Source organism: Microplitis demolitor, chromosome 8 (genome assembly GCF_026212275.2).
Source record: "Microplitis demolitor isolate Queensland-Clemson2020A chromosome 8, iyMicDemo2.1a, whole genome shotgun sequence".
Lineage (NCBI taxonomy): Eukaryota > Metazoa > Arthropoda > Insecta > Hymenoptera > Braconidae > Microplitis > Microplitis demolitor.
This window is the reverse complement of record NC_068552.1, coordinates 12,976,365-13,003,493: the sequence shown is the minus strand read 5'-3', so window position 1 is coordinate 13,003,493 and position 27,129 is coordinate 12,976,365. Positions and strand designations below refer to the sequence as shown.

Below are 27,129 nucleotides of genomic sequence, written 5' to 3'. Positions count from 1 at the left end.
GGATTGTAAGGTAAATTGCAGAAAATTAAAGCAACAGTGACATATACTTAACGTATTGTACATACTCTGGTTATTTAGTATTCATAGCGACCTATTCCTTACCGAGAAAATAAAAATGTGACCCCAAAGACCTAGTTGGCCTCGACTGTCGGTTTTACAATGAACACAACCAACTAAGATCCTTTTGTTTGCTCTTACTAACAACTTTTACTCATACTAAGTACATCCATATTTTGTCATTTAATATTACATTTCATAACATTATATTAGTGCGTATGTACTTTTCGATAAAACGTCAATTTTTTCTTTTGTTTATTTATTTTTTTCATACTTTTTTTCCTTCAATATTAATATCATACTGCTGACTTCATGAGAAAATACAACAATGAAAAATAATCTCGAAAAATATATTTTTTCTAACAATTATAATTAAGTGTAAATAATAATAATAATACACAGATTTACACATACATAAACGCATGTTTTGTTAAATTATTTATCAGTCTACGCGAGGACTTTAATAACAATAATAGTTACAAGCATTATGAAAAAAAAAAAAAATGTTTATAAAATACAACGTTGTGGTGCTGTGAACTCGTGGTATTTCCCGTCTATTGGTACATGCACTCGCGTATAGTAGTAGTTATAGTACAAATAACATCGGAAATACGGCCTGGATAACTAAATAAAAGGTAATCGAACGATCGAGATGAATGGCAACCGGTTATGATAATCGTTTATGTGATATAAGTATACTGAAAAATAATGAAAATACTACTAAATGTTTACAACATGAGCCCTGTCATTAAATATTTTATGATACTTTTATTTATATTTTTTCGAAGATTCACGACTGGAAACCGGTTTTTTAATTAAAAATTTTTATCTTACGGTATATCATTAAAATTTAATTTTAAATTACTGTACTGTAAATTCGTAAAAACAAATACAGTAATGGCTGATTAAGTTAATTATTTAGTTGCTGATTTTAAATCATGACTGAGTTTAAACAAAAAATAAATATGTTATGGACCAAGATGTTGTATTTGTAAATAAAAGAGGGAATTGAACTTGGGTGTGTATAAGAGAACATATATATATGCATATTATGACAATCTGGAACATGTGTGGCTTTTTCTTGCTGTTTATTGTTCGCTGTTCCACGCGAATTTCCGGTTGCGTGTCATCGTAATCATCAAGACTATATAGTTCTGTTTTCTGTATATTTACGCGTGTGCTGTATTACTAACAATTATTTCAGCTTTTCATGTATACACACATAATAATTAATAATGTCTGCAGATTTTATTTTTTTATGTTCATGGATGTATAAATATATAAGATCCAGAGAGGTTCAATATTGTATAGGCGGTAAACAGATATATACAATACTAATGGATCACTTAGATTTGGTTTTAATGTTAACGTAATATTTAATATTTAATTTGAAAACTCACCATACCACGTTGCTCCATTTATGCTCCTTCTGCATCTCGGCGTAATTGAGTTGATGTTGCTTCATATATAAATTGATATTCACATTCTAGACCATACTACTAAAGTTTCATACAAGACACCAGTATACATTACTTTGACGGTAATTCACTTTAAAATTAAAGCAATTAAAATATTATTTAATTATTATTAATGAAATTTTGCTCAGCTAAAAACAAACAAAATAAAAACTAGGGCTTGTGCAATTTTTTACTTGACCGAAATATTTGAATTTATTATTTTTTGATAGAACTATTTATTGGTTCTGAAATGAGTGTGAATGTAGCAGACATATGAAATTTTATAAATTTTAAACGAATAAATTAATTAATTAAAATAATGAAATTTAAAAAAATGCGTGAACTGATTTTTCATTTATCTCAATACGCATTTTTTAATTTTCATTTTACTTACATTTTATTTATTTATTTTAAAATATTTTAAATTCTCAATTGTCAGTTATATTCACACTCATGATTCTAAATAGCCTTTTGTTGAACAAAGTCAATTTCTCACTAGCAAATTTTATGACACTTTTTTTTTTATATTGTATTAATTAATATTTGAATTCACTTGTAGGAAATGAAAGCTTTTTAATCCATCGTAATGCATTTTTAATATTGGTAAATATTTAAACATGATTTATTAATTATTAATATTTAATTTATAAATTTAACGAGACTGACGTCACTTCCATTTGGCTTTTAAAAAATAATTGTCATAAATCGTAATTTATATAAATGAACTGATTAATTAATGTTAGTAAATAAAATTATTAATATAAAAATTTTTAACTGTTTCCCGCCGATTTCTTCGATCAGTTACAAATCAATCATTGTTAAAGAAAAAAAAAATTAAATCGCGGTATTTTTATTTAATGAATTACTAAAAAGACTACTGAAGTTATTAAATATGATAATTCTCCTAATTACGACGTGCATTTGTTCAAAATTAATTCAAATAACGTTTTATAATAGTCACTTTCGTCACAAATATCTGTTAGATAAAAAACTAAAAAATGCAAGTGAAGCTGCGCGCGCATCCGATTGTCAATCGATTAATTATAAACAATAATTATTCAAATTAGCATCAATCGATATTTTTGTTTACAACACATAATTATATGTTCTTATAAAAAACCTGTTATTAATTGTAAGTTTTATTTTTCATCATTTGACATTTAATAAAATATATTATAATTACTATTTAATTATTATTCAATACATGAATAAGTATAATTACGTTTTAATTAAAAATTAAACTAGGAAAAAGATAGAACAAAAAAAAATATATTACTATTTTTTTTTTATTGATAATCAACGTTGACAAGTTAATTACATCACTTTCACAGACAAATTATTAATGTGAAAGTTTTATATTACTTATCGCATTTATACTAACTATTAATTCATATTAATATTATTCAATATCATTTCACTATCCCTTCATCTTCTAGTATGTCTCTAACAAGTCATTAATACCGATATTGAAGTTAACCGACGTCTAACGAATTTTGAAATTTATTCAAAACAATAAATTATAAAAAATAATTATTTTAAAAAATTTCACTTTTAGTTTTTGAAATTTTCTACATGTGCATATTTTTAGTTTTTTTATTCTTTTATTTGCTTTTTTAGAAAAAAAATCCGAAAATTTTCAATTGTCTTCTAATTTTAGGATCATTATTAATGATCATACTGACGTTAGCCAACATCTAATAATTTTAGGATTTTTTTTAAATGATGAATTATTAAAAAAAAAATATTTGAAAAAATTGCACTTATGGTTTTTTCAATTTTTTACCTATGTATATTTTTAGTTTTTTTTTTTTTTTTTTTTAATAATTTATCGTTTTAAAAAAAATCCTAAAATTATTAGACGTCGGTTAACTTCAGGATCATTGTTAATGATCCTAAAGTAAGAAAGCAATCAACAATTTTCGAATTTATTTTTCAAAAAATCATTTACAAAAAAATAAAAAATAAAAATATGCACATGTAGAAAATTTTAAAAACTAAAAGTACAATTTTTTTAAATATATATTTTTTTTTTTTACAATTTATCGTTTAAACAAAATCCAAAAATTATACATCTATTAACTTCACTATCATTCATTATTAATAGTTTATTTATTTTAACTAAAATATTGATACTATTAACCGTTGATTTGAATTAAAAAATTTTTCTTTGTCTTCATCCCAACTGAAGTTATACCCAAGAAAAAAAAAAATAAAGTAATATTCATTAAATTTTAATCGATTATCGATTTAAAATATTCGGATATTTATTCATCAAGGGTAACAATTATGGATATTGAACCACATTAATTGTCAATTTAAATTATTTATAATCATTATCATCATCATCATTACCATTATTATTGTTCAAAACAAAAAAATAAATCGATGAACATCGCGATGACTGAATTTATTTTCACTAGTTCATTATTAAAATTTATTTAACCATTTTATATTTATCATTCATATATAATTAGCATACATAATCGAAAATACGTTAAAATATAATACCGGTTTGTCAACTTTATTGCATCCAAATATATTTTATTTATATAAATAATTTTTTGCCTAAAAATGGTGGGAATAAAAAAGCGCGCGTTTTTTTTTATCGATAATTTTTTATATTTAAACAAAAATGGAGTATAGCGTCTAATAATAAGTACGTTAAATCAAATGCGTGTTTTGTTGTGCAAAGAATGAGATCGAAATAAAACAATAGATTGATGACATGTTAATTAGTACATAGACAATTAGTGGTAATAAAACAAAGTTCAATGTTATTGTATTCAAAGTTTTAAATTATCACATTGACTAGCAATAATTATATATTGGTGATTATTAAATAAAGGACGACATTCATTCTAATATACGTCCTCATGCATCAGCAGGCTTGGTTTTAATTCACCGTTACAATTGTATAACTATAATTAAGCTGAATAATATGTAAGTTCAAGTACTTTAAGCTCAATAATATATATATTTTTATGATTATTTTTTTTCGTATGATCGTATCCATTATTTAGCGTTCCTGAATAAATTTTTCATCGCGTGTTGATAATTTTTTTTTATCTTTAAAGAAATATGACAGACACGACACGTCTCAATAACCCCAATTATTTTGCATTTCCTTGTGTTCATATACATATGTATTTAAATCAGTGTGGAATATATATATGTATATAAAGCAGTTATGTATGTCGTTAATAGAAGACGGAATTACCATTAAGTAAACGTCAATCGAATCAACGTGACAAAAATTACAGACGACCATACGGAAATTGATGTCTCGAAGTATTTCGTGGAAATTATCTTACGTGCAGAAAATTGGTTTCGGGAATGTGATGGTTTGTTGATTGATTAAACCGATTAGTTTGTCTTTTGGATCTTGGATTTGATTGATGGTTGATACTAAAACGAAATGTCGGCTAACATATTTTATTGAAAACTTTTTGGGTATTGCAGAAGAATTCATATTAAATAGAATATTGCAATCAATTAATAATCTTGTAAGCAAGTTCTAAAATTTTTTCTGTTCAAGAGCTAGATGATGGGACGCCAATATTTTTTTATTTAGAGGAGGGAGGGGCAAATCTGGGTAGGAACGGTAAAATGGAGTATTAAAATTTTGTATAAAAAGTTTGTTTTTTAAATTGTTTTTTAAACATTCCAAAATCCCTTTTGTAAATATAATTATTTTTCTGATTTTTTTCTACTTTTTTCGAAAAATTTTGTTTTTGTAAAAAAATAGTGTGAAATCAATTTTTTTTTTCTTATCAATTTAAAATAAAAAAACTCCCAGTGTCAAATTACTTTAAATGTATTTCAAAAATCAACTTGAAAATATTTACAATTTTTATATTTTTGAAATTCAATTAATTTTTCATAATTTTTTAATCTATTACTTTACACAATATATATTTGCTTTTTTAAAAATATCTTCTTTGGAATGAAAACTAACCCCCGATTGAAAGAATCGATTCAAAACAATTCAATTTTACTACTATATAGATTCATTTTTACGATGTAGGGGAAGGTGAGGCAAAAGGGCGTAGAGTAGGCAAAACTTGGTACCCCCAAAATTTTATAAAAAAAACATTTTATATTTCAAACGGTTTTTAAACATTCCAAAATCACTCTTGTAAATATAATTGAGCGTTATTTTGAATTTTTTTTTGTTAAACTTTTCCAAAAATCAATTGTCAGTTGAAAAATATTAATGACTTTTGTTTTATAATAAAAACTATTAAAAATTTGTTTTTCTTCCTTTGTATCCAATAATCATGCAAAATATAATTTTTCTTCACGTAAATTACTTGCAAAAAAATTTAACTTAATCAAATTCATTTAAAATACAGAAAGTTTTGTTTTTTATCTTTTTTAGGGGGTACCCCATTTTGTCCGCAAAAATGAAAACATTTTTTTTTAACGGTAATTGAAAATTTTTTCTATTTACTTTCAATATCATTAAAAAAAAAAAAAAAGATTTAGTGTATTTGAGACCCCGAAAACTTGGTATTTCCTAAAGTACCCCGTTCCGCTCTTCCCTTCCCTACATTCATCATTGGGTGAATCGTTTCGTTTAATCATGGATTAAATGTAACTATCCAAGTTTTTAAAATTTCAAATATGTGTTTTACTTTTATCACATAAATTTATCTTTGAGTGTAATTGAAACCAATAACTTACTTTTTTTTTTCAATTAAAATTTTCGGTTTTTATTGCGGGAAGTTTTAGTTTACAGAACTTAGATCAAATAATTTAAGGGGGATCGGTAGTTATTTTTGTTCTAGTATTTCTATCAAACAAAAATTCTAAACGTGAAATGAAGAACAAGGTCGATGAATTCTTTTATAAACTAGCAATCTATGTTTTTATTTTTTTTTTTTTTAATTTTAATTTGTTTAAGAGAAACACGTCGACAAAGTTTCTATTTACTATGCAAATGCAATAAAGATAGTATCGTTCGTCTACTTGAGTGCAAAAGAGGAAAACGACCCAACTCTTCTTAATGAAAAGATAAATTCCGACATCGGTTTACTTGAAGATGGCTTTTAGATTTGGAAACAATGATAAACAACTTAATATACATAATAACAATAAGAAACAAAAATTATGTCAGGAGACGGGCATTTAAATTTCTCTAGAGCTTTTATGTATTTTCCGTTGCCTGGGATGAGTCATTGATTAATATATCTCATCGGATTATGTAAAAATAGTAATAAAAGGCTGAGGTGACATATTTAGGTGACTTAGTTGAAAAGTATAACAGATTCCTAAAAGAATTATGAAGAAATTTTTCTTAAATAACCTGATATACAGTAAACACATAAACTTAAATTAGATACTATGTTTTTTTTTCTCAGTTTTTCTGTTAAATATAAAAATGTTTACTGAGAAGATTTACCGGAAATTAGCAGTTATCTGCATTCCTTTCAGGGTCGAATGCATCCAGATGATCGATCATATAAGTATGTTAATTACAACTCTCAGCTTACTTTGCGGATTTTATTTCATTTAATAACAGTTTTTAAACTATTTAACTTTATCAATTCATTAACAGCGAATAAATTATATTTTTCAACTCCCTTCTTATCTATCATAGCTTAAATTTTACAAATACATAAACAAATTACGTCATCCTTATCTATACAACTTTAAGTATTATAATTTTCTATGAAACATATTCTTCTGTGAAACAATTTTATCAATAAGTAATTATAGTTATTTCCAAATTTTTTTATCAAGTTATTTATTATCAACAATTGAGTTTTAAGTGAAAATTTTTTTCTCATAAATTAAGAAATTTAAAAGGTTATGAATTATTTAAAAAGGTGTCGTATTGACTCTGTATGTTCTAGTAAATTTAATTTTATCTGTCATTTTTACGGTTTCTATTTCATTAAAAATTTTATTCTAGTCATGTAAAATTCTGAACAAATTCCTTTTTCACACTTTGCGAACCGTTAGTTTTTGACACCTCTGTGCTACTTATATATTTACTTTACTTCTGCTAACAGAAAATCAAAAATGTAATTATATATATTTGTAATAAAAAAAAGAAAAAAAAATTTAAAAAGAGATATTTTATTAAGTGCGTCTGCAAATTGGCCGGAAGTATGTAGAAATTGACATAGAATAAATAATTTGGCATTGGAGTATTCATATTTTAAAAATATCTTGTTATCATTTAGTAGACAGTAGGCGCGTCTGATTTTCTTGTACGTAGTACTAGTCTCGTGGGCCTCGTGAGTATTTTCGTGATATGATAACAAGGTTGACAGCACCTGGTCGCGGTAATATCAACCAATAAGAAGAGCCGTCAGTGGTAGCCATCTTGCGCGGTTGTTCAGATGCTTTCGAGTTTGGAGGCGCGTGGCGGGTTCTACGCAGTGTACTCTGACTGTCGAGTCGCGACTGCCGTGCCGTAACAAACCTACTGTACGCGCTCTTTCGTTTGTATACATACAATCTATCGACAAAACATTGTATTTTAAAATCACATATTTTATTTCAAACTACATGTCATAATACTTTACAAAAAGTGACAACTTCTTGATGTGACTGTCAACTTTTGTGATTTTTTGAGTTTAAAAGTTCAATGACGTTTACATGATTTCGTTTATTTACTAATAAATAACATGTATTTTGATTGAGACATTGTCAATCAATTGACAATTGACAATTGACGTGTGTGCTGAGAAAAAAAAATTTGAATTTTAAATTTAAAGAAAACAAAATAAAAAAAAAAAAAAAAAAAAAAAAACAAATGGAAAAAGTGACATTTTTATTAAAGTTGTTTTGTGTATGGTATGTTTGGACTGCTTGAATGACAGATGCCGGCAACCAGACGAAGGATCTTATCGTCATCATCATAACCATCATCTGCAAGTGTATTTAGGGTATTCAAATGTATACACACTTATATGTATAAAAAAAATATACCTGAGATATTGTCATTTATGAAGAACGTTTTATACAAAATATAATTTAATATATATACTAAAAAGGCAAGGAGAGTCAGACAAAACCGGAAGTGTCCAAAATCACAGAGACTAAGGATAATTTGAGTTTCCGGCTGACTGTCAATAACGTCATAGGTAAGTCAATAAATTTTCCTTCTTATATCAATATTTATATATTGTTATTATTATTGTTCATTTTTTTTTTTTTTTTTTTTTTTTGTTATAAATAAAAAAAACTTTTGAGAATAACAAAAAAAAAGTTTGAAGATAATTGAATCAAGTATAAAGAGCTATATTGGTACTTGAAATAAACGTTTGATCTCGATGACGAAGTGATAAAGATAGATAACAGAACTAGATGACCGCTAGTGCCACTGTTTAGCTTCGAGCTTTATAGCTTCCGGTTTAATATGCGAATAGGACGATTTACTGAACCGGTTGAGAAAGTTAACGGTCCACTCACGGAATAAACTAGTAAAAACTTTTTATTGATGTATTCAATTTCATGTTATTATTATATATTTTTTTAAATTACATGTGAAAGCAATTAGTCACAAGCAAGTTATATCGGTTCGCAGTAATAGATACTTTCCGACATAATACTATATTAATAAGAGCTATAATTTTAAACATGCAGAATCGATTAACTCAGTTGGGTGCAGAGTTTGATTAAATATCTCAACTTTGTAAGATGACAGAGACTAGATGATTTTAGCACTTCAATGAGAAGTGTAAAAAATGTTATATGATGAATGACGTCCGGAGGAATAAGTAATCAAATATCATTTAAATTATTTCTTTTTATATTTTTCTGTCTTGTGAAATTATGAATTTCTCAATCCGTGATTAAATTTATCGTCATCTATGACTTGCTGTCAAGTCAATCAATTCGTTGTACTTCAAGGACTTAATAATAGTTTGATATGTTTATCAGTATCCATTGTAACTCTACAATATACTGCCTCTAGGGTTGTTATAATATGTACGTTAATTATATTATAATAAGGGTGAAGAAATTTGAAAACAAGCAATGTTTATTAAGTTAAATTTTTTATTTTAATAAGTGATGCATATAAAATCAAATTTTTTTTGTATGACAATGTTTTCATAATTAATTTAATGCCATATGAATGATGGCGTACAACATTGTCATTTATAGTCGATTAACGAAACAAAAAAATTTTTAAAAAAACAGAGTGACTGCAACTATATAATTTCTCCCATTACCATAGAATTACTTTTTTTTTTATGCTTATAAAATTCTTGAATAAGGATCGGAAATACGTAATATGCGAGCGTAGGTCCCTCCTGGACCCACGCGTGTTCTATTGTTTCATTTTAAAACAATGAGTTATAATAATTTTATAAACATTCGTTATTTCTCGTCACCTATGATAGTTTTTTGCTACTTTTTTTTATATTTATATTTTCCACAAATTAGAGTAGAAAGTTTTAATATATTATAAATAAATATATATTTTAATATTTTTTAGTGTTTCAATAGTAAAATTTGAGAAATAAAATTTTTAAGCTGACGTCAAAGTACAGCTATCAGTCATCAATAACTTAAAAAGATTAATTTATTACCATATTATTTTGGAGATATCTTATCGAATAATTTTTTAATGTCTGCCCTTGATATTAGATGTACATAATTATATACAAAGCAATAATATTTAAATCTTAAATCTTCAAGGATTGGCCTCAATACATATTTTCAACTGAGGAGATTTAATTTTTTTAAATTTATTTATATGTGGTACATAATTTATAATTAACTAATTCGTAAAATAGATTAATCGATTAATTTTTCTCTATGATACATTTACGGTACATAATCTCTTTATATACAACAACATCATGAGTCGATCGTACTGAGCACATTACTTGTACTCTTATATTTAATTTGTTTATGTAAATGTATATAAAAGCGAAGGTGTTGGCACAAACTGACGTAATTGTAAACTAACGGCTTATATTGGTGTACGCGACACACCAGGTAACAATCCGCCGAGGATGCGAAATCCACTGGTAATAAATATTACTTATGATTTTACTGGTATTATAATATAATATAATACAATATATACTACTAAGCTGACGACGTGAATATTATCAAGATAAAATATGAAATATCAAAATTGATGATTATATACATTTTGGGATAAATGTCAATGACTAAAACTTAATTTACAATTCTTTTGATAATAACTATATCAATAATGTCTCTCATATCGCGTCACTAATTCCAAACGGACATATTTTTAAAACTAAAAAGGCGTATAACTTTTTTTTAATTGCTAATAACACTGTAAAAATTTTCGGTGGAAAAATGGACCCGAAGAACTTTACACGGCCGTGTAGAGTGAAATAAAGACGTAAAATTCTCTCGGTGTAAATTTTCCATCCGTGTAATTTTAACACGGTGTTATCTATTTTTTTACACCATTCCGTGTTAATCGTTATAATTACCGATTTTTTGGTAACGGTTACCGATTAAAATCAGTAGAAATTGCTGATTGGAAATCGGTAACCTCTACCAAAAAAAAATCGGTAACCGTTACTGATTATTTTTTTCAGTGGAGTCATTTACACTACACTGAGTTCAAAAATTTTTTTACAGTGTATAATATAGACTTATTTTAAAACTGAAAATTAGGAAAAATATTTTGAAAGCCAAAAGCATATAATTTAAGCTACAAGCCCTTTTGGCTTTCAAAAAAAATTTTTTTTTTTAAATTTTTAGCTATTAAATAAGTCTACAAAATGATTGGTAATCAAAAAAAAATATACGTCTTTTTGCTTTTAAAGAGTTTCCTCAAGCCAAAAGGGCATAAAAAATTATAAATGTTTTTGGAATTAGTAACACGATATATTAGACTAAAAAAAAGTTTTTTGTTTTTAAACTATTACGCGTAGTTAAATTTTTGACCATATTTATAAGGTAAATATTTTTTATGAAACTTCGTCACTTGCCCAATAAACATTTACGAAAAAGTTTTGTATTGAAAAGTTTGTTTTACTACAACGTAGTAGTAAGTTTATAATGAAAAAAGTTTGACCACAAGAAAATATTTTTTTATTTTTCTTATTATTTTCTTTCTTTAGCCGTCGTTATAGTTAAAACATATATACATATATATCACTTGCGGTGTTTTACCTTAGTTTTATGGATAATAAAAAAATTATTTGGACAAATTTTATCCTATAATCCTTTAGTTATAGTCTCGTATCAATAAAAGTTTATTCTACGATAAAAATAATCCGTATTTTTAAAATATGATATCACGAAAATCTGTTATTTAAGAAATATTTCAAGTATATAAAACATATAAAGTTAAAAATTGTTTTTTTTTTAAATAACAGCTCAAAAACAAATGAACGTATTTACTCTTATTATCATATTAAATTAACATGATATCATATTAATTAAATATTCTTCGTAATTTATTTTATCATTTGGATCAAATTAAAATTCCTCACTGGCATTTTTAATTCCATCATTCATGAATCTAAAATAAGAACACAAGTGTATCAGTATATAAACTTCTGTTGATTTCATTAATCGTCTACTGTTCAGAAATCATCATTTATTGCTCCTCATTTTATTTTATCATGACGTTTTCAATAGAAACCAAAAAAAAATAAATATTTTAAAAAAATACATAAATCAAGCGTGTTCTCCAATATATTTTTATTTATATTAAAAAAATATATATATATACATTTATTTTTTTTTGAAATAACACCGGTTGACGATATAAAAAAAAGCTGATAGTTTTCGAGTTTCTCATCTAGCTTAACAACTTTTTCCGATATTTCAAACGTTGATTGTATCAAAAACTTATCACCAGTATAAAGTTTTCTATCAATCACATCGACTGACGCAAGTTAAAAAAGTATTGAAAAAAAATACCTTTAGTATTGTAAAGAATTTATGCAATATAACAATGTTTTTCTATGTGGATTATGTTTAATATACAGCAGTTATGTATATAAAGTTTAATATTGTATGGAAAGAAACTCGGCCTTACATCTTGCACTTGATCAAATATTTTCTCGAGTGTGGTTGTACGAGGTGAGCTCGCTCATGCAATATTTGTCTACTACAAGAAGTTAAAATAAAAGGGAAGTAGTGTGGCCTCTACATTCTGTACTGGTAGCTTAAACGAAGCTGATTTACGATTCGCAAGAGAATATTGCAAATGTTAATATATTTTTTTCTTGTTAGTTTTCTCTTTGACATCACAAAGATCCTAGTGTATATCTTATCAACTCCAGTGGCTTCATAATGAATAACATTTCGCTGATTCTTCAGGGAGTTTAATAAAATTTGTAAGAACTCTCTTTCAATAACTTCTCAACATCTTTATTTTGAAATATATATATTCATAAGTTCATTGGTCTTTTTGAACTCAGCTAAACGTCGAGTTAAAATAAAGAATATTTTTACAAAAAGGACTAAAGAACTCTTCTCGTGTATCGATGGTTCTTGAATTTTTAATTAAAATTAGCAATTTACAAAGGTATATTTACAAAGAACCATATGAGTAATTCAAAAGTTACGCATGTACTCTTTTACTATGTGGGAGTATATGTTTGGTAAAGGTGTCTGGCTTTAATGTTTACTTAACAAACAGTTTTTGTTTCTCATTCTAGCTTTATAGTTCCTTCTCTACTCATTCATGAGCAAATTTCCTTCGTTCAGTTTATAAATAATTTATATTTTCAATTTTTATTTTTTACACTTCTTTTAAAAACTAAAGTACTTTTAAATTTATAAATACTATTAAATTTTTAAAAAATTATTATTTTATATTTTACACAATCTTTTTTTCACTAATAAATTTATTTTAAAAAATAAATAAATTTGAATACATGAATAAAATTTTTGATTTTTAACGGAAGTGACAGCTTTCCGATTTACCATTTTGACTAGTGTTTAGTATAGAGAGCCCGTTAAAAGGATTTCAATGATTCTTATATACATAAATACATACGTCTGACAATATTATCTCTGTAGCTTTTTATCACACTTGAAACCTTTTCCTTCTTGAATGCATTGAAAATCCGCTGCAAACCAACATTGGGTATCCAAAAGCACGCTAGATGAATTCGTAATGCACGGGAGTGGCCACCAGTAGTATTATGTCTATATGTAGTATATAATATATGTCCATAGTAACTTGCAAGCATTTATATCTCCATCAGATAGCTTATGGAATCCATCTTGTATGAAAAGAATATCATGATCTCCAATGGCAGCAAAGAGTTTTCTGGATAAAAGATCATGACAAATATTAATTATTGACAATAATTCATTACAAGTATAAATAATAATATTATATACATATATAAATATATTTAAATGTTTTTAAATAAAAAAGTCTTGATATATTACTTTAATACATTGGCGAAGGAGCTTTGACGTTCCAATCCAAATAACTGGACAAATGATTGATGAAAATTTTGCGAGGTAGAAGCACACGTGTCTGGTGAATAGTGAACAGCAAAATGATGATGTATAATAGAGTACAGTAAATATTCTGTCAGGGACAATTGTTATATATAACCCAACAACAATTCCAACTGTACACGGAAAAAACAGAATTTAAAAATTAATAATTAACAGTAAAAAGTGAAATCTGTTATCAATAATTAGTACTATTATGTACTTAATGCAAAGTAGTTTCAATTATTTCAAAAACTAAGTAAATATTATAACTTTTAGGTGTATAAATACGTGATTTATTAGTGAAAATTAATTAATTTATGGCATACATATATTAAAAAGTAATGATTGGTCAAATTAGGAATTGCTATCTTAGATACTGATTTTTCCAGCCGAAAAATTGCAAAAGTTACAAACTTTTATTTTATAAATTCGATATCACTGATCAATTATTAGCTTAAAATATCATTTATTCATCATTATAAATTAATTCACAATATACATAAATCGAATAAGTGGTGACTAATAAAATGAAAAATTAGTATATTAGATACTGATTTTTTGCTCATAAAAATCCCGAAAACCTTTGACTCTTATTTTATAAATTCTATCCCATTGACTAATAATTAATATAAAATGTTATTATAAATCAATGTGTAACAATAAAATAAATAAATTTGTTTTAATATTTTGAATTTATTTCCGTGACAAATAAATGAAATTAGACATCAGTTCTTTACCAAGTAATCGAAGACTATCGGATTGTTCGGATCTCCACGTGCCTCCAGCAGTAATTTTATTTTCTTTTAGCTGCACAATAATCATTGTAATCAAAAAAATAATTATAAAAGTTGTTACAATCAAATACATAGTTGTCGTAAACACAGAGAGAATTATTCCTGTTTGAATAACATAATGATCATAAAGATGAAGTTCCATTATTGTTGTAATTGAACAAAATGACCATATTATAATGACACCTTTTGCAGCCGCTGATGCTTTTGTTAAAACTCTGTGAGATGACGTTTCTTTACAACAGAATGATATGTAACGATCAACAGTTAACATTGTAACTGTGCAAATAGACGCGCGAAAAGTAACTTGATTTATGTAATCATGATCAGTTTTGAATTTTATATGAAACCAATTCACAATTATATTTCTCAATAGATCCAAAATGTTGACGATATTAGAAAGTATTAAACTCAATATATAACAACCAATTGATGTGTATAATGACTTGCGCATGAAAACTGATAAAAGTATTACTGTATTTAATAATATAGTAAAAGTAATAATTATTAAATCAACTACTTTTTGAATTCTACTATCGACTTTGGTTGATAATGTGAATACATGTTGATGAGAGAATGATGGAACCGCTGCTTCTTCATTGTATTCTTCACCCAAACCTGTTATATTCAAAAAAATTCCGTACTCCATGATGTGAACAACTTCGCGGTAATTTTTATACTGAAGCTTATTCTATATTATTTTATTTAAAAAAATGAAAAAATACTATAGATATTCCCCAGCGATTTTAGACAAGGTTCTACTTCCTGAGCTTTCGTGAGGTTATCACATTATGATACGAGATACACGCGATTATTTAATTTAGTTGAGTAAAAAAAAATATATAAAAATAATAATAAAATATATTAAATGTTTTTTGTGCGGATAAATTATTTTTTTTATTGCATATTTATTTTTATACATAATTCATGTCGTGGGATGTTGGGAAAGTTTTTATTATTTTTTTTTTCTTGGAAATAAAAATTGGGGTTTGAAAACTTTTATGATGGTTTTCAATTTTCAATTGACAAATAGAGAACGCGACGTGTGGTATAGACGACCGGTTTTTTTCAGGTCAGTACGATGCATCATAACGTAATCTTCAAAACCTAAGTATTATAATCCAGAGATAATTGAAAGGAGATTTTATCTATAAATTCCAACATGTATAATGTCGTAAAAGAAAAAAGATGTAAAAAAGTCATGTCCTCATTCAGTATTAGTACTTTTATAGTTGAAAAAAATTTACGCCCTTTTTTCTCGCTGTAAAGAAAGTTGTAAGAAAAATAAATATTAAAGTCAATCACTGTAGACTTTAAACATTGAATAAACTTTTCAATCTCTAATTTTAAAATATAAAAAAAAATACATAAAGTTTTTTTTTCCTTACTAATCTCGGTAAAATAATGTTTTATCCTTGATGTAATTCGTCACAGATCCAGTGTATATAAGGAGAGTAATCATACGCGCGTTTTCTCCTGTACGTGTTCATGATAATAACTCAATCTTACTTTCTGAGCATATTATTTTTTATAATTAAATTATTTTCGCTCTTTCAATAACTTCCTTCACATGTGACTTAACCTTTTTCTATTTGACAAATATAAAATAATAAAAAGGCCAACGGTCTAAACAACATGAATTAGTGAGTTTATATAACTCATTTACATTAACACCAACAAAATTTACGTAATTTTTGTTATTTATATTTTCATTTAACACAACATAGTATATTTATATTGATAAAAAATTACTGCCAAGTCTTGTGCCCCGGGCTGAAGCTAAAGTTGTATCTTCTATCTTCACTATAAGAGGTGATTTTAGAGGTTTCGTGCGTCCAGCCGGTAGAACGGGTTTTGAAAATAAATTTTATCATTTTTTTTTACTCCTTGTTTCATCCACCTGGACCACAAAATGTGACTCGAGAAACCGTGCAAACTTTAATACTACGCAGGTATGCGTTTGTTAGATGAACTACAAAAAATTTTATATTCTTCTACTATTACAATACCAAATTTTTTTGATTTTTGAAATGATAAATAAAAGTGTACATTTATTTTTTTAATTTAAAAACACCTAGTTCAAAAAATAAAAGTTAAATAATTAAATAATTAAAATGAAAGTATAATATCTACAGTTTACATCTATTTTTGTCACATTTATCTCAAAATACTTGAGTATATTTTATTCTCTTTTAACACTTTGGCAACTTTCCCAAGCTATTTTAGTCTATTTTCATATCCAAATCGAGGGGTAACAACCAAACTATATGACCCAGCCTTGACATGATTGTTCAAGTTATTCAAAATTTACGGAATCACATTTCCCCTCATCAATAAACCAATAATAAATATAGTATCAATTTATTTTATTTTATTCCACAAACTATCATAGCCTAATTAGTTATCTTGGTATTATTATAGATGTAATGAGCTAATTACCTCATGTTTAATTTAATTTTTTTATCTTTAAATATCTAAAATAAATTAACATAATTTGTTAATTTATGATGATCTAGAATGATTAGTTTAAAAAAATAAAAAAAATATTTGATAAATTTGAATGACCCTGAAGTTAACAGACAATTGACAATTTTTTTTTCAACAAATCAATTAAAAAAAAAAAATTAATTAATAAAAAAATGCACATGTAGAAAATCAAAAAAACTATAGGTGCATTTTTTTTAAATATTTTTTTTTTATATTTTATAGTTTTAAAAAAAATTTTCAAATTATTAGACGTCGGCTAACTTCAATATCACTAAATTTTAATGTCTAAAATTTTTTCTTCAACCTTGTTAGTTTGCCGCTTCTGAAAGTAAGGAATTGGGCGCACCTGTAGTTATTAATGGTAATTGTTGATGTCTTGGTAAGTTTTTTTTTTCTTTTTCTTTATCGTGATGATTTGCTTGGAAGCCTCAAAATTTGAATCTACAGCAATAACCACTCGGCTTGTATTATTATATATATGTATGTTAAGACCGGTCCTGTCTGTTTTTCAGACGCAGGTGGGGTGCCATGATTGCTGCAGAGTCGAGTGGTTTAAAAAGGGTTCCCATTTAATTGGCTACCTTGTGACTTCGAGCTTCAGGTTTGCTGGCCCGTTCTTCGTTTATCATTATTACCTATACGACACATACTTATAGTCACGTATCCACTTATACACGTTTAAATATTTTTAGGGTTTCTGGTTTGAAATTTTAACTAATCGCCAAAACTCTTTAGAAATATTATTTTTTTAAATTAGATAATGAACTGAAAAATATAACTTAGGTTGTTTTTTTTAACTCATTAACACACTTAATTTTTTAGTAATTTTTATAATTAGTTATTGATGAGGAGATATTTTTGACTTACTCATAAATTTTTATCTGAGGTTTTAGGTCGTTTTGGTTAATAGTCATGTCGAATTTGGTGTGTTTAAATTGGTCGGTCATTTGTAAAAATAAAAAAGACTTCAAGGTTGTTAAATTTAATTTGTTATTTATTTTTTTTTCGTTTTAGTGATTATATTTTTTTTCTATTAAAGCAGATATAATGTTATAAATATATTTGGTTTAAATTATTACTTTCATAAAAAGTTTTTGATAAATTTGAAATTTTACCAAAAATGTTATTGTAAAAGAAAAGAAAAAGCTTAAAAGCAAGTAGCGTTCTGATTAAATTCCTAAATAATACTACGACGTAGGTATTATATGTGTCTTTATCTTAAGACGTTCAAAATGAAATACCTCGAAGGTATTATGTGATATATATTGAAAAATAAAAATTGCCGAGTTGAAATATATATCATGCAGGTGTGCTATTTTAGTAGTCTCTCCACAGGTTTTAAGATTCTGTAAAGTATAGAATGTTGCTGTGAATGCAGCGAGTCATTAAGAAATGAGATAAGAATTGAAAAAGCTGGAAAGTTTTGAATTGTCTCTTTGCATTCTTATAATCACAGACTTTGTCGTCATGAGACTTGGACTATTTTCCGATGATGTCAGAGTGAAAATTCTTAAGTTATTTTATCCACTCCAACAGCTATATTCTTCCATCTTAAATATTACGGCTACGTGAAAATCCTCGAACAAATAACGAAAAAAAAGAAGAGAAATATATAAAATAAAACCGTGACAGATTTAAAGTTAGAAAAAGAGATGTGATAAAAAAATGAGAATACGAGAAAGGTCAAAGAGATGTAGATAGTTGAAATAAAAAAAAAGGTTACTCTTCTCATGAATATTTACCTTCGAAGGTTTTACGTTGATGGTTTGAAGAAACGAATGAAAGACGAGGTGTCACATAATGAAAAATACACATCCAAGCTTTTTAATCGACCGTAAAAAAGAATCATTTGGTACAGAGCATACCTTGATGGAATAAAAACACATAGTTATTTTTCTGAACGTCATTAGCGAGAGAAATTTTTTTTTTGTTTTCATCATGGAGGTATGCGTGGATGTAATGCATAGCTTCAGAACAATTTGTTAAATTAATTTAAAGTGTACTGACAGTATATAGTATACACACATGATTCATCATGATGTACAATAACATGCTGCAAAGAATTGATAGCATGTATTTCATTGTCTTTAGTAAATTTTTTAAGCTTCAAGTATACATGAGCGATTTTTATTAAATTTTATTTAATCTTTTTTTGTTGAGTTTCTATTTCTCTGTGCAGTGAACGAGGTCAGTTGAAATGTTAATAATATGCCAGTAAAACGAATTGAAAATGAGATTACCTTGCTCTGTTCTAACTATGAGTTCTTTCTGCCTCTTGGCAAAGAAAAAGTTTCACTGCTTAGATTCTGATGTTCATTTTATTGGTGTGTGTGTTACTGAAATTTATATTTTTTCTATCCCTTTTTAATTGCTATTCGTTACTTAACATCTTAAAACCCTAACCGGTTCAACATCTAAAAGTTAGAGAAATAATTGTTTCGTAAAAATGATTACAAGTTTAATTTAATTTTTTAATAATACAATAGCCAAGTATTTATTATTGAAGCAATACCTGATTTGATGCAATTTGAATTTCTTGCATAAAAAGAAATACGACATAAATTGTATATGATTGATGATACAAGTATGACTGACATGACAAAAATTAGATTGAATATATTTCAAATCTTATACAGCAAGTAGTCACGAAATGTGTTGCTTTCATTTCATATATAATATACTAGATTTCATTTATTTTTTCCTCACGGTTGCCTTATATAGTCGGAGTCTGCTGTATCAGTGTCAATAAATTCTCGTATAGTGAACTGGGTAAATTTTCTTTAGCAGAGAAGATTCAGTCAAGAGTAATATAAGTAAAAAAAAATTCATTACGTTGCTTTGACGGAAATCCCGCATTGCAGAAGATTGCGTTAGCTGACATTTACAAATTGCTGCGGATGGTATTTTACACTGAGCCATTGTCGATTTGGCACTTGTTTATGTGTATTAAAAGTTTCATTTTTTTGCTTTACTTTTTTTTTATTCTTAACAATGGTAGACATAAATTTCGTAAACACTCAACTTGGCTTAATTAATTATATTTTTAGCGAGTTTAAATTGTTATCATTTTTTAGGTCATTTACATACAATATTTATAATTATGAAATAACATATGCCAATAAAAATATTTAATAAGTAAACATAAATAATAAAAAGTATACGGAACAACTTCAATAATATTAATTAACTTAATTAAACATTAAAAATTTGTTTTATTGGTGAATAAAAACAAAATTAAATTTATAAACTATTCTCTGAAATATCTCTCTTAAATTCCTTATTTAATTAAATGCACAATATACTAAAAGTAAGTTTATCAACGTCACATAAATTTTCAAAACATTCTTGTGTAAATAAAAAAAAATCAAATTATCAAGTTACTTACAAAGAAAACTTTATTGTCGTATTACAAAATGTAATGAATATTTTATTAAAAAACAATTTTATTAAAAAAGTTATTATAAAAATTTATTTATATTTTCGTGATATCACAGTATATATATAAATAGTTGAGTTGAAGAATAAAAAATTTGTAAACAAACTTGTAGCTCACATTAGAGACACAGTTAGATTACAAATAAGCTTTGCACCTCTGCGTATATTATATGGTTTTATTATTCAAAAGACTAAATACACGTCTATAAGAAACCCCATGCACATATGCTTGGCACGTACACACACGAGATAATCGTGGTAAGAGAAATAATGGAGCCGCGACCTCCGACTTTAAATTTTGTCGTATTCATCCAAAACATTTTATAAAATAAATTACTATCACGTTTAATTTTTTATTGTTGATGATCGAGGATGATTAAATTATTTGTTTTAATCCATTTATTAAATATTTAAAATATCAATAATAGTTTATTTGTAAACACATACTGCAATAACAATTATGTATTGAAAATTTTAATATTAAATTACCTAATATAGTATGCATTGGCTCGCATCCAAGAGATCCGCGTTTGATTCCACGTATCGGAAGAATTTTTTTTTTCTTTTTATTGATTCAATGGATTTACACTAGAATAACAATTAATTTTATGCCGGAAACATTAAAATTTTATTCAATACTCGATAATACTCATGACAGTATATAACAAAATAATTAAATTTTAAAATAATATTAATTTTAAATAAAAACTACGTTTAAATTATAACTATGGCATTATTATTTTTTTTATTCTTTAACAGCAAAATAATCTACACACTGTAAAAAATTAACGGAGTGAACGTGGAGTAAATCCGGAGTGGATATTGAGGCGATACTAGAAAAAAAAATTTTTGAACAAAAGTTATAGAGGATAGATTCATTTTTAAAATTAGATAGCTGTATTTTATTGATTAATCTAATATTATAAGAGTTATCGGCTGAGATAGAAAAACCGGTTCATTATATGAGCTATAAATCGTAAACGGTAAGTTTTACAAACAAAGTTTACAGAAAACAAAAGATGCGAAATTTTATTCTCTACAATAATGGTCTCTGTGACTTTTGCCTTGAAGTGCATGGTTTTTGCGATATCGGCCAAAAACGTTTTTTCAAGATGGCGCCTGAAGCTCTAACGCAATCTGTCAGGATTTTGTGATTTTATACTCAGTAAGTGATCGTAAACCTTATAAAAAAAATATTGGGTCGGAAATTTAGTGCAAGGTTATACCAAAAAAGAAACATCTATGTTTACTGACCTAAGATGACTGTTTTTTATTTAATCAGAGTGAAATTGTCTTATCTCAGAGTTTAAATTTATCTCAGAGTGAAATTCACTTCGAAGGGAAGTTTAATTCAATATTGAAATTACGGTTCATAGTAAAATTGACCTCTAAAAGGAGTTCATTTTAGTATTGAAATTCCGAATCGGGGTGAATGCGGACTTAAATAAAATCCACATTATTTCGAAATCACTTCGCTGGAAAAACAAACTCCCTTGTTTAGTCCGTATACAGAGTGATTTTTTTTTAACTTTGGGACTCCGAGTCACGGAGCGAATTCGAAATTAAATAAAATCCGTAAATACTCCGGATTCACTCCTAATTTTTTACAGTGTAAGCCTTTAATCTTGTAAGTTTACATACTTATAAATCCAATTGAATTAATCAATTAAAAGATATTAAAGTAGATAAACTTAGAAAGGAGTTGTTAATTCAACGTGAAGTAAAGCAAATCCGATTGCTGGGTAATAAAATAAAGAAAATAATAAAAATGATGATACTACAAGACCACCCTCAAGCACGTACGCTCTGACCACTCTAGCAATGGCAAGCTCTCGAATTAGAGCTGTCTACTCAGCTGTACATTTCGTTTAACGCGTCACTACTACAAACTACCACATTTTTCCATCTTGTCTTATCCTCAAAAGCTTCTTCTGTTTTTTCTTTTTTTTTTTTTTTCACACTCATTCTCTTTACAATTCTCCACGTCATTAGCCCGGAAAATTTTATTTCCCATTACAGAACTTGCTGACAGAGATTGACGAAAATAAAATAATCTATAAAAAGAATCAATGAATAATAAATAAATTGTTTTCTAAAAAAAAACATTTTAAATTACCATTAGCAGTTAATAGTTTTTTTTTATTTTCTCTTTTGTCATTACTAAAGAATGCTCATCAATTGTTAATATACAAGGATAATAATAATTAAGAAATATAAATAAATAAATATTACCCATAATGTCGTTTTCCTTGGAATTAAAAGATCGATCGAGGTCACGTTTCTCCAGAGTGTTTAAATATTTTTTATACAGTGGCATGCGTCCTCGTCGCATGCTGGACATAAAGTTTATATGCTAACCGCAACGATGCCAAGTCATTGATTTTGTAAATGCATGGTATTATATAAATTGAATAAACTTTAAAGCATTTACTGGCAAGATATACTATTGCTGACGTTTAATACTAGAATTACCGTTTTACTTGTTGCGTGCATAGTGGGTGTCACATCAGCTGTGAGATATACATCTCACAGCAAGTAAATAAATATATTATAAAACATTACACCACTATGCGTTCACTCTTCATTTATACTGACATAACAATATTAATAAAAGAATTAATAAAAAGCGTTACTAATTTCAAAAGGACTTATATTTTTATACGCCCTTTTGGCTTTAGTCATAAAGTTTAAAACCAAAAGAATGTACAATTTTTTTTTCGTTGCTAACCATCTTGTAGACTTATTTTATAGCTAGAAATTGCGAAAAAAAAAATTTTAAGTCAAAAGAACACGGAGAAAAAAATTAAGTAATTTTTACTAAATTTGAAAAAAAAAATACAAACTGAGAAGTAATCTTAAAATGTTAAAAAAAATCAAAATTTGTACAAAACTCAAAGTAAAAATTACAACATATTATTTAGAATAATAATTTCTGTTGATTATAAAAATTATTGCATTCAAAATAAAATTTACTAGCGACAAATAAAAATTATGATGTACCAATAATTTTGACTATTGTACTTAGTAAATATTAGTTAACGCGCTTTGTGAAAGATGTATTCTGGCGAGTAATTTTTACAATCCAGATAGTAATTTTTACAATCTCAAATAGTAATTTTATCTCCCGGAGTAGCAATTTGTCTTACCGACATTCTAAAATGTACAATACCTACGTAGAATTACATTGGAGATGTAATATTTAACAACTACGAAAGAAAAATTACGACTAATGTGCTAACTTTTAATAATTCTAATAACAATTTCTACTTTTTGTAAGATTGAACCATTTTTATATGAATAAGTAAATATTGACTTTTTCTAACCAAAAATTTAACGAAGCTTTATTGTAATTATTATGATAAGTGAAAATTAAAATCTAGAAAGTAATAATTTAAATAAAATATTAATTTTCAACAAATCATCGTAATTTTTTTTTATGGATTGTAATTTTTTATTTGAGATAGAAAATTTTTAATTGTGATTGTAATTATTATTTAACTTTGACTTGCATTTTTCTCCGTAGATAAAATTTATTTTCCAAATTTTAAGCTCCAGAATAAGTCTACAATATAATTAGCAATAAAAAAAAAATTATACACCCTTTTGGTTTTAAATTTTATGACTAAAGCCAAAAGGGTGTATAAAAATATGTTCTTTTGGAATTAGTGACGTTATATATGAAGTGCTGGTTTAAAATTAAAAATTAGTAGCCATCATTAGCTTATGTGCGCCAATATATATAATATATATTTATATCCTCAAGTAATTAATGAGAGTCTTTGTGCATAAATACGTGACGAGATAGTTTTGTGTTAGAAGAAAACCTTGATATACTTGTGTTCACACGCTTCTTAACGAGGTCAACGATTTCCACCTTCCGTTGCGCGAGTTTACACCAAAGAGGTTGAACATTGAGTGTGTCGACTAATATGTATTTTATATACCGCGAGGATTATTTTTAATGCAATGTTTGAATTAGTTAGTTATAAGTTATAGCGTAAAGAAGTAAATAAATAATAACATACCGTATATTTATGTTCCACAGACACGATGACTTAAGAATAAAATGACCGCCACTATGGGCTTGTCACAGCAACAGGTTGCGTCTCAGGACACGATTGATTATGGAAATTATCTACAACCATCCCACAATCGTAAAGTCCTCGGTAGCATAAATGATCGGTATCAATTGCAGAATAATCAAAATCTAAAGCAGGACATCAGAGATCACAACACGAGCTTTACGAGTACTAAAGGCTTGCTCAATGGACCAGGACAGAATAACTGCTTCCTCAACAGCGCTGTTCAGGTAATTAAATTTATGCTTTATTTTCATTTAATGTGTACTATCTGTTCAACCGTAAATCCTTACAATCAAGTATCTTATGAAGAATTTTTATTTCAAATAGATTAACAGTTTCTTTCACTTTATTATAAAGCTAAGAAAACTATTATTGGTATATGTATACATGTGATATACAATTTGCGCTGATTGAATTATTCAATATTTAACACTAGATATTAATCCTTTGTGTAAAGGTGTGTTATTAACGTATCGCGCTTATAATTATGCCCTTTGACCAGTTGTGTGGCGTGGTCGCGATAACTTTCTCTATACCGGTCCCTAATTTTCCCGCTATCTCACTTAACTGATCAATCAAGTCTTTGTGAATGTTATTGCGTACCATAAAGAGAACAACGTGTGTGAGCGACACGTGATACATATAATACGGTATATTTCAAAAGCAACTGGGTGTGTCGATACTTTGTCTTTTACTACGACATTTATTATTATTATTATTGTTTGAATAAATTTAGGAACGGCTGATTAATTTGACCTATATTTTAGTATTGTCTTATTTGTTTATTGTTTATATACTGTATCTTCAAATGTATATTCCATTATCCTGGATTTGAATTTAACTCAAAGTGACTGTGAAAACCAGACACGAACTGATGAGATTTAAATGCTCGATGAGTTTCGAAATTAGTCAAAAGGGATTTTGTAGATGGAAAGCTACAGATGAAGTTTACATCTCAACCTGAAGTTGTTTTAAAGTTTCACTACTTCTAAATCCTTTTGAAAATATATTTAGAAGTTATCAAGAGTATAACTTTTAAAAAAGTTTATTTAGGTTCTTTAAACTCTATTAAAACAAAAATAATTATTGAAAATATTTATGTTTGAGAGCTTATTTTAAAATCTTTTTTTTTTCTTTTGTAAACTATGAAACAGCATTTTTTTTTCTTTTAAAATATCAACATGAGCATTTTCATAACAACAAAAGATAAGTTAAAGAGAACTGCATATTCAAATGGTCAATTAACTAAAAAGATAATAGTGCTAAGAGCATCAGGTTCTTTGCAAAGGAATATGATACATCTTACCACAATAATACGATTTAAATTAAGCAGGAAAAAAAAAGTCATTGAAGACATTTGCTAGTTTATTCTTCTGACTTACACCTGGTTAAAAAATTAAAAAATAAAATAAATGACTACAAATAATCATTGCTCAGTTATAGTACCAGTACGGCTCTCTTCCCCCGCTTGTCTCTCATTTCCGGGAAGTGATTAACTTAAGTCCGGGCGTTGTGATTTTAGCAAGTAATACACGCGCAAGATTATTTCCATTGAAAGATGAATTTATTTGGTATATAAAACCCAAGTATACAACATCTTATCGAAATGACTTGTTAAATTGTATGCTTTATTTATATACGCACATCCATTTAAAACTCGTTCATCGTGGGAGGAATCTTGAAAAAAAGACTTTGCGCAACTACTGGTATAGCGAATAGAAGTAGCAGCAGTAGAGCAAAGAACCGAAGGCGAAGGTGAGAGTTACCGTCGCCGGTACTTCCACGACATCGACGCGTTCGCATCCGGTCTTCTTCAGCACCCACGCTTTTATTTATCCGTCTTGAGGTTGAAGTAGAGCTGGGTTCAAGGTTTATATGCCATCGACCATCAACCAAAGCTTCAAGCTATAATTTATATTTCATTCTTCGTCTCTCTGTCTTTCTGTTATTCTCGACGTAATTAAAAAAAAATACAAATAAAAAGTCTGTACTTTATTGTAATGATGATTTAAGTAATATGTTTACTATTTATTGACATCAATCAACCAATTAAAGTTTACTCTTTTGGTAACTAGTGAATAGTGTCGTGTTTTTTATCAACAGTATTATAAATATCCGGACGTACGCTCGAGCGTTAAATCATTGAAAGCGTTGCACTTGGCTGGCTCATGATGTCACTTGCAATAGTCTATCGTATTGGAGTTCAAGGTTGTTTGTAATAATTGTACACGTACACAGTAGGTGTTTTAACGTAATTCAATAATTCCCACAATAAAAACACATTACAGGAAGTTCTTATCAATATTCCCACTGTTTGCAGTTACAAATACATAAACTGTGTAAAATTAATACTTGTATTTTTATGTATCCATTAACAGAGAGAAAATTCTACGAACGGAAGAGTTC

The 27,129-nt window shown here is 27.0% G+C and overlaps 1 protein-coding gene across 1 annotated transcript in view; it reads left to right on the top strand.

Annotated features, from left to right (window-relative positions):
* The first annotated feature begins 7,924 nt into the window (after positions 1 to 7,924).
* The window catches only part of LOC103572897 (uncharacterized), a 57,064-nt gene continuing 37,859 nt past the window's right edge, over positions 7,925 to 27,129 (top strand). Inside the window, exons 1-2 of the mRNA XM_014443402.2 lie at positions 7,925 to 8,608; positions 24,687 to 24,950. Of these exons, the coding sequence (XP_014298888.1) occupies positions 24,708 to 24,950 (243 nt within the window). The 5' untranslated portion in view covers positions 7,925 to 8,608; positions 24,687 to 24,707. The remainder of the gene's footprint in view (positions 8,609 to 24,686; positions 24,951 to 27,129) is intronic.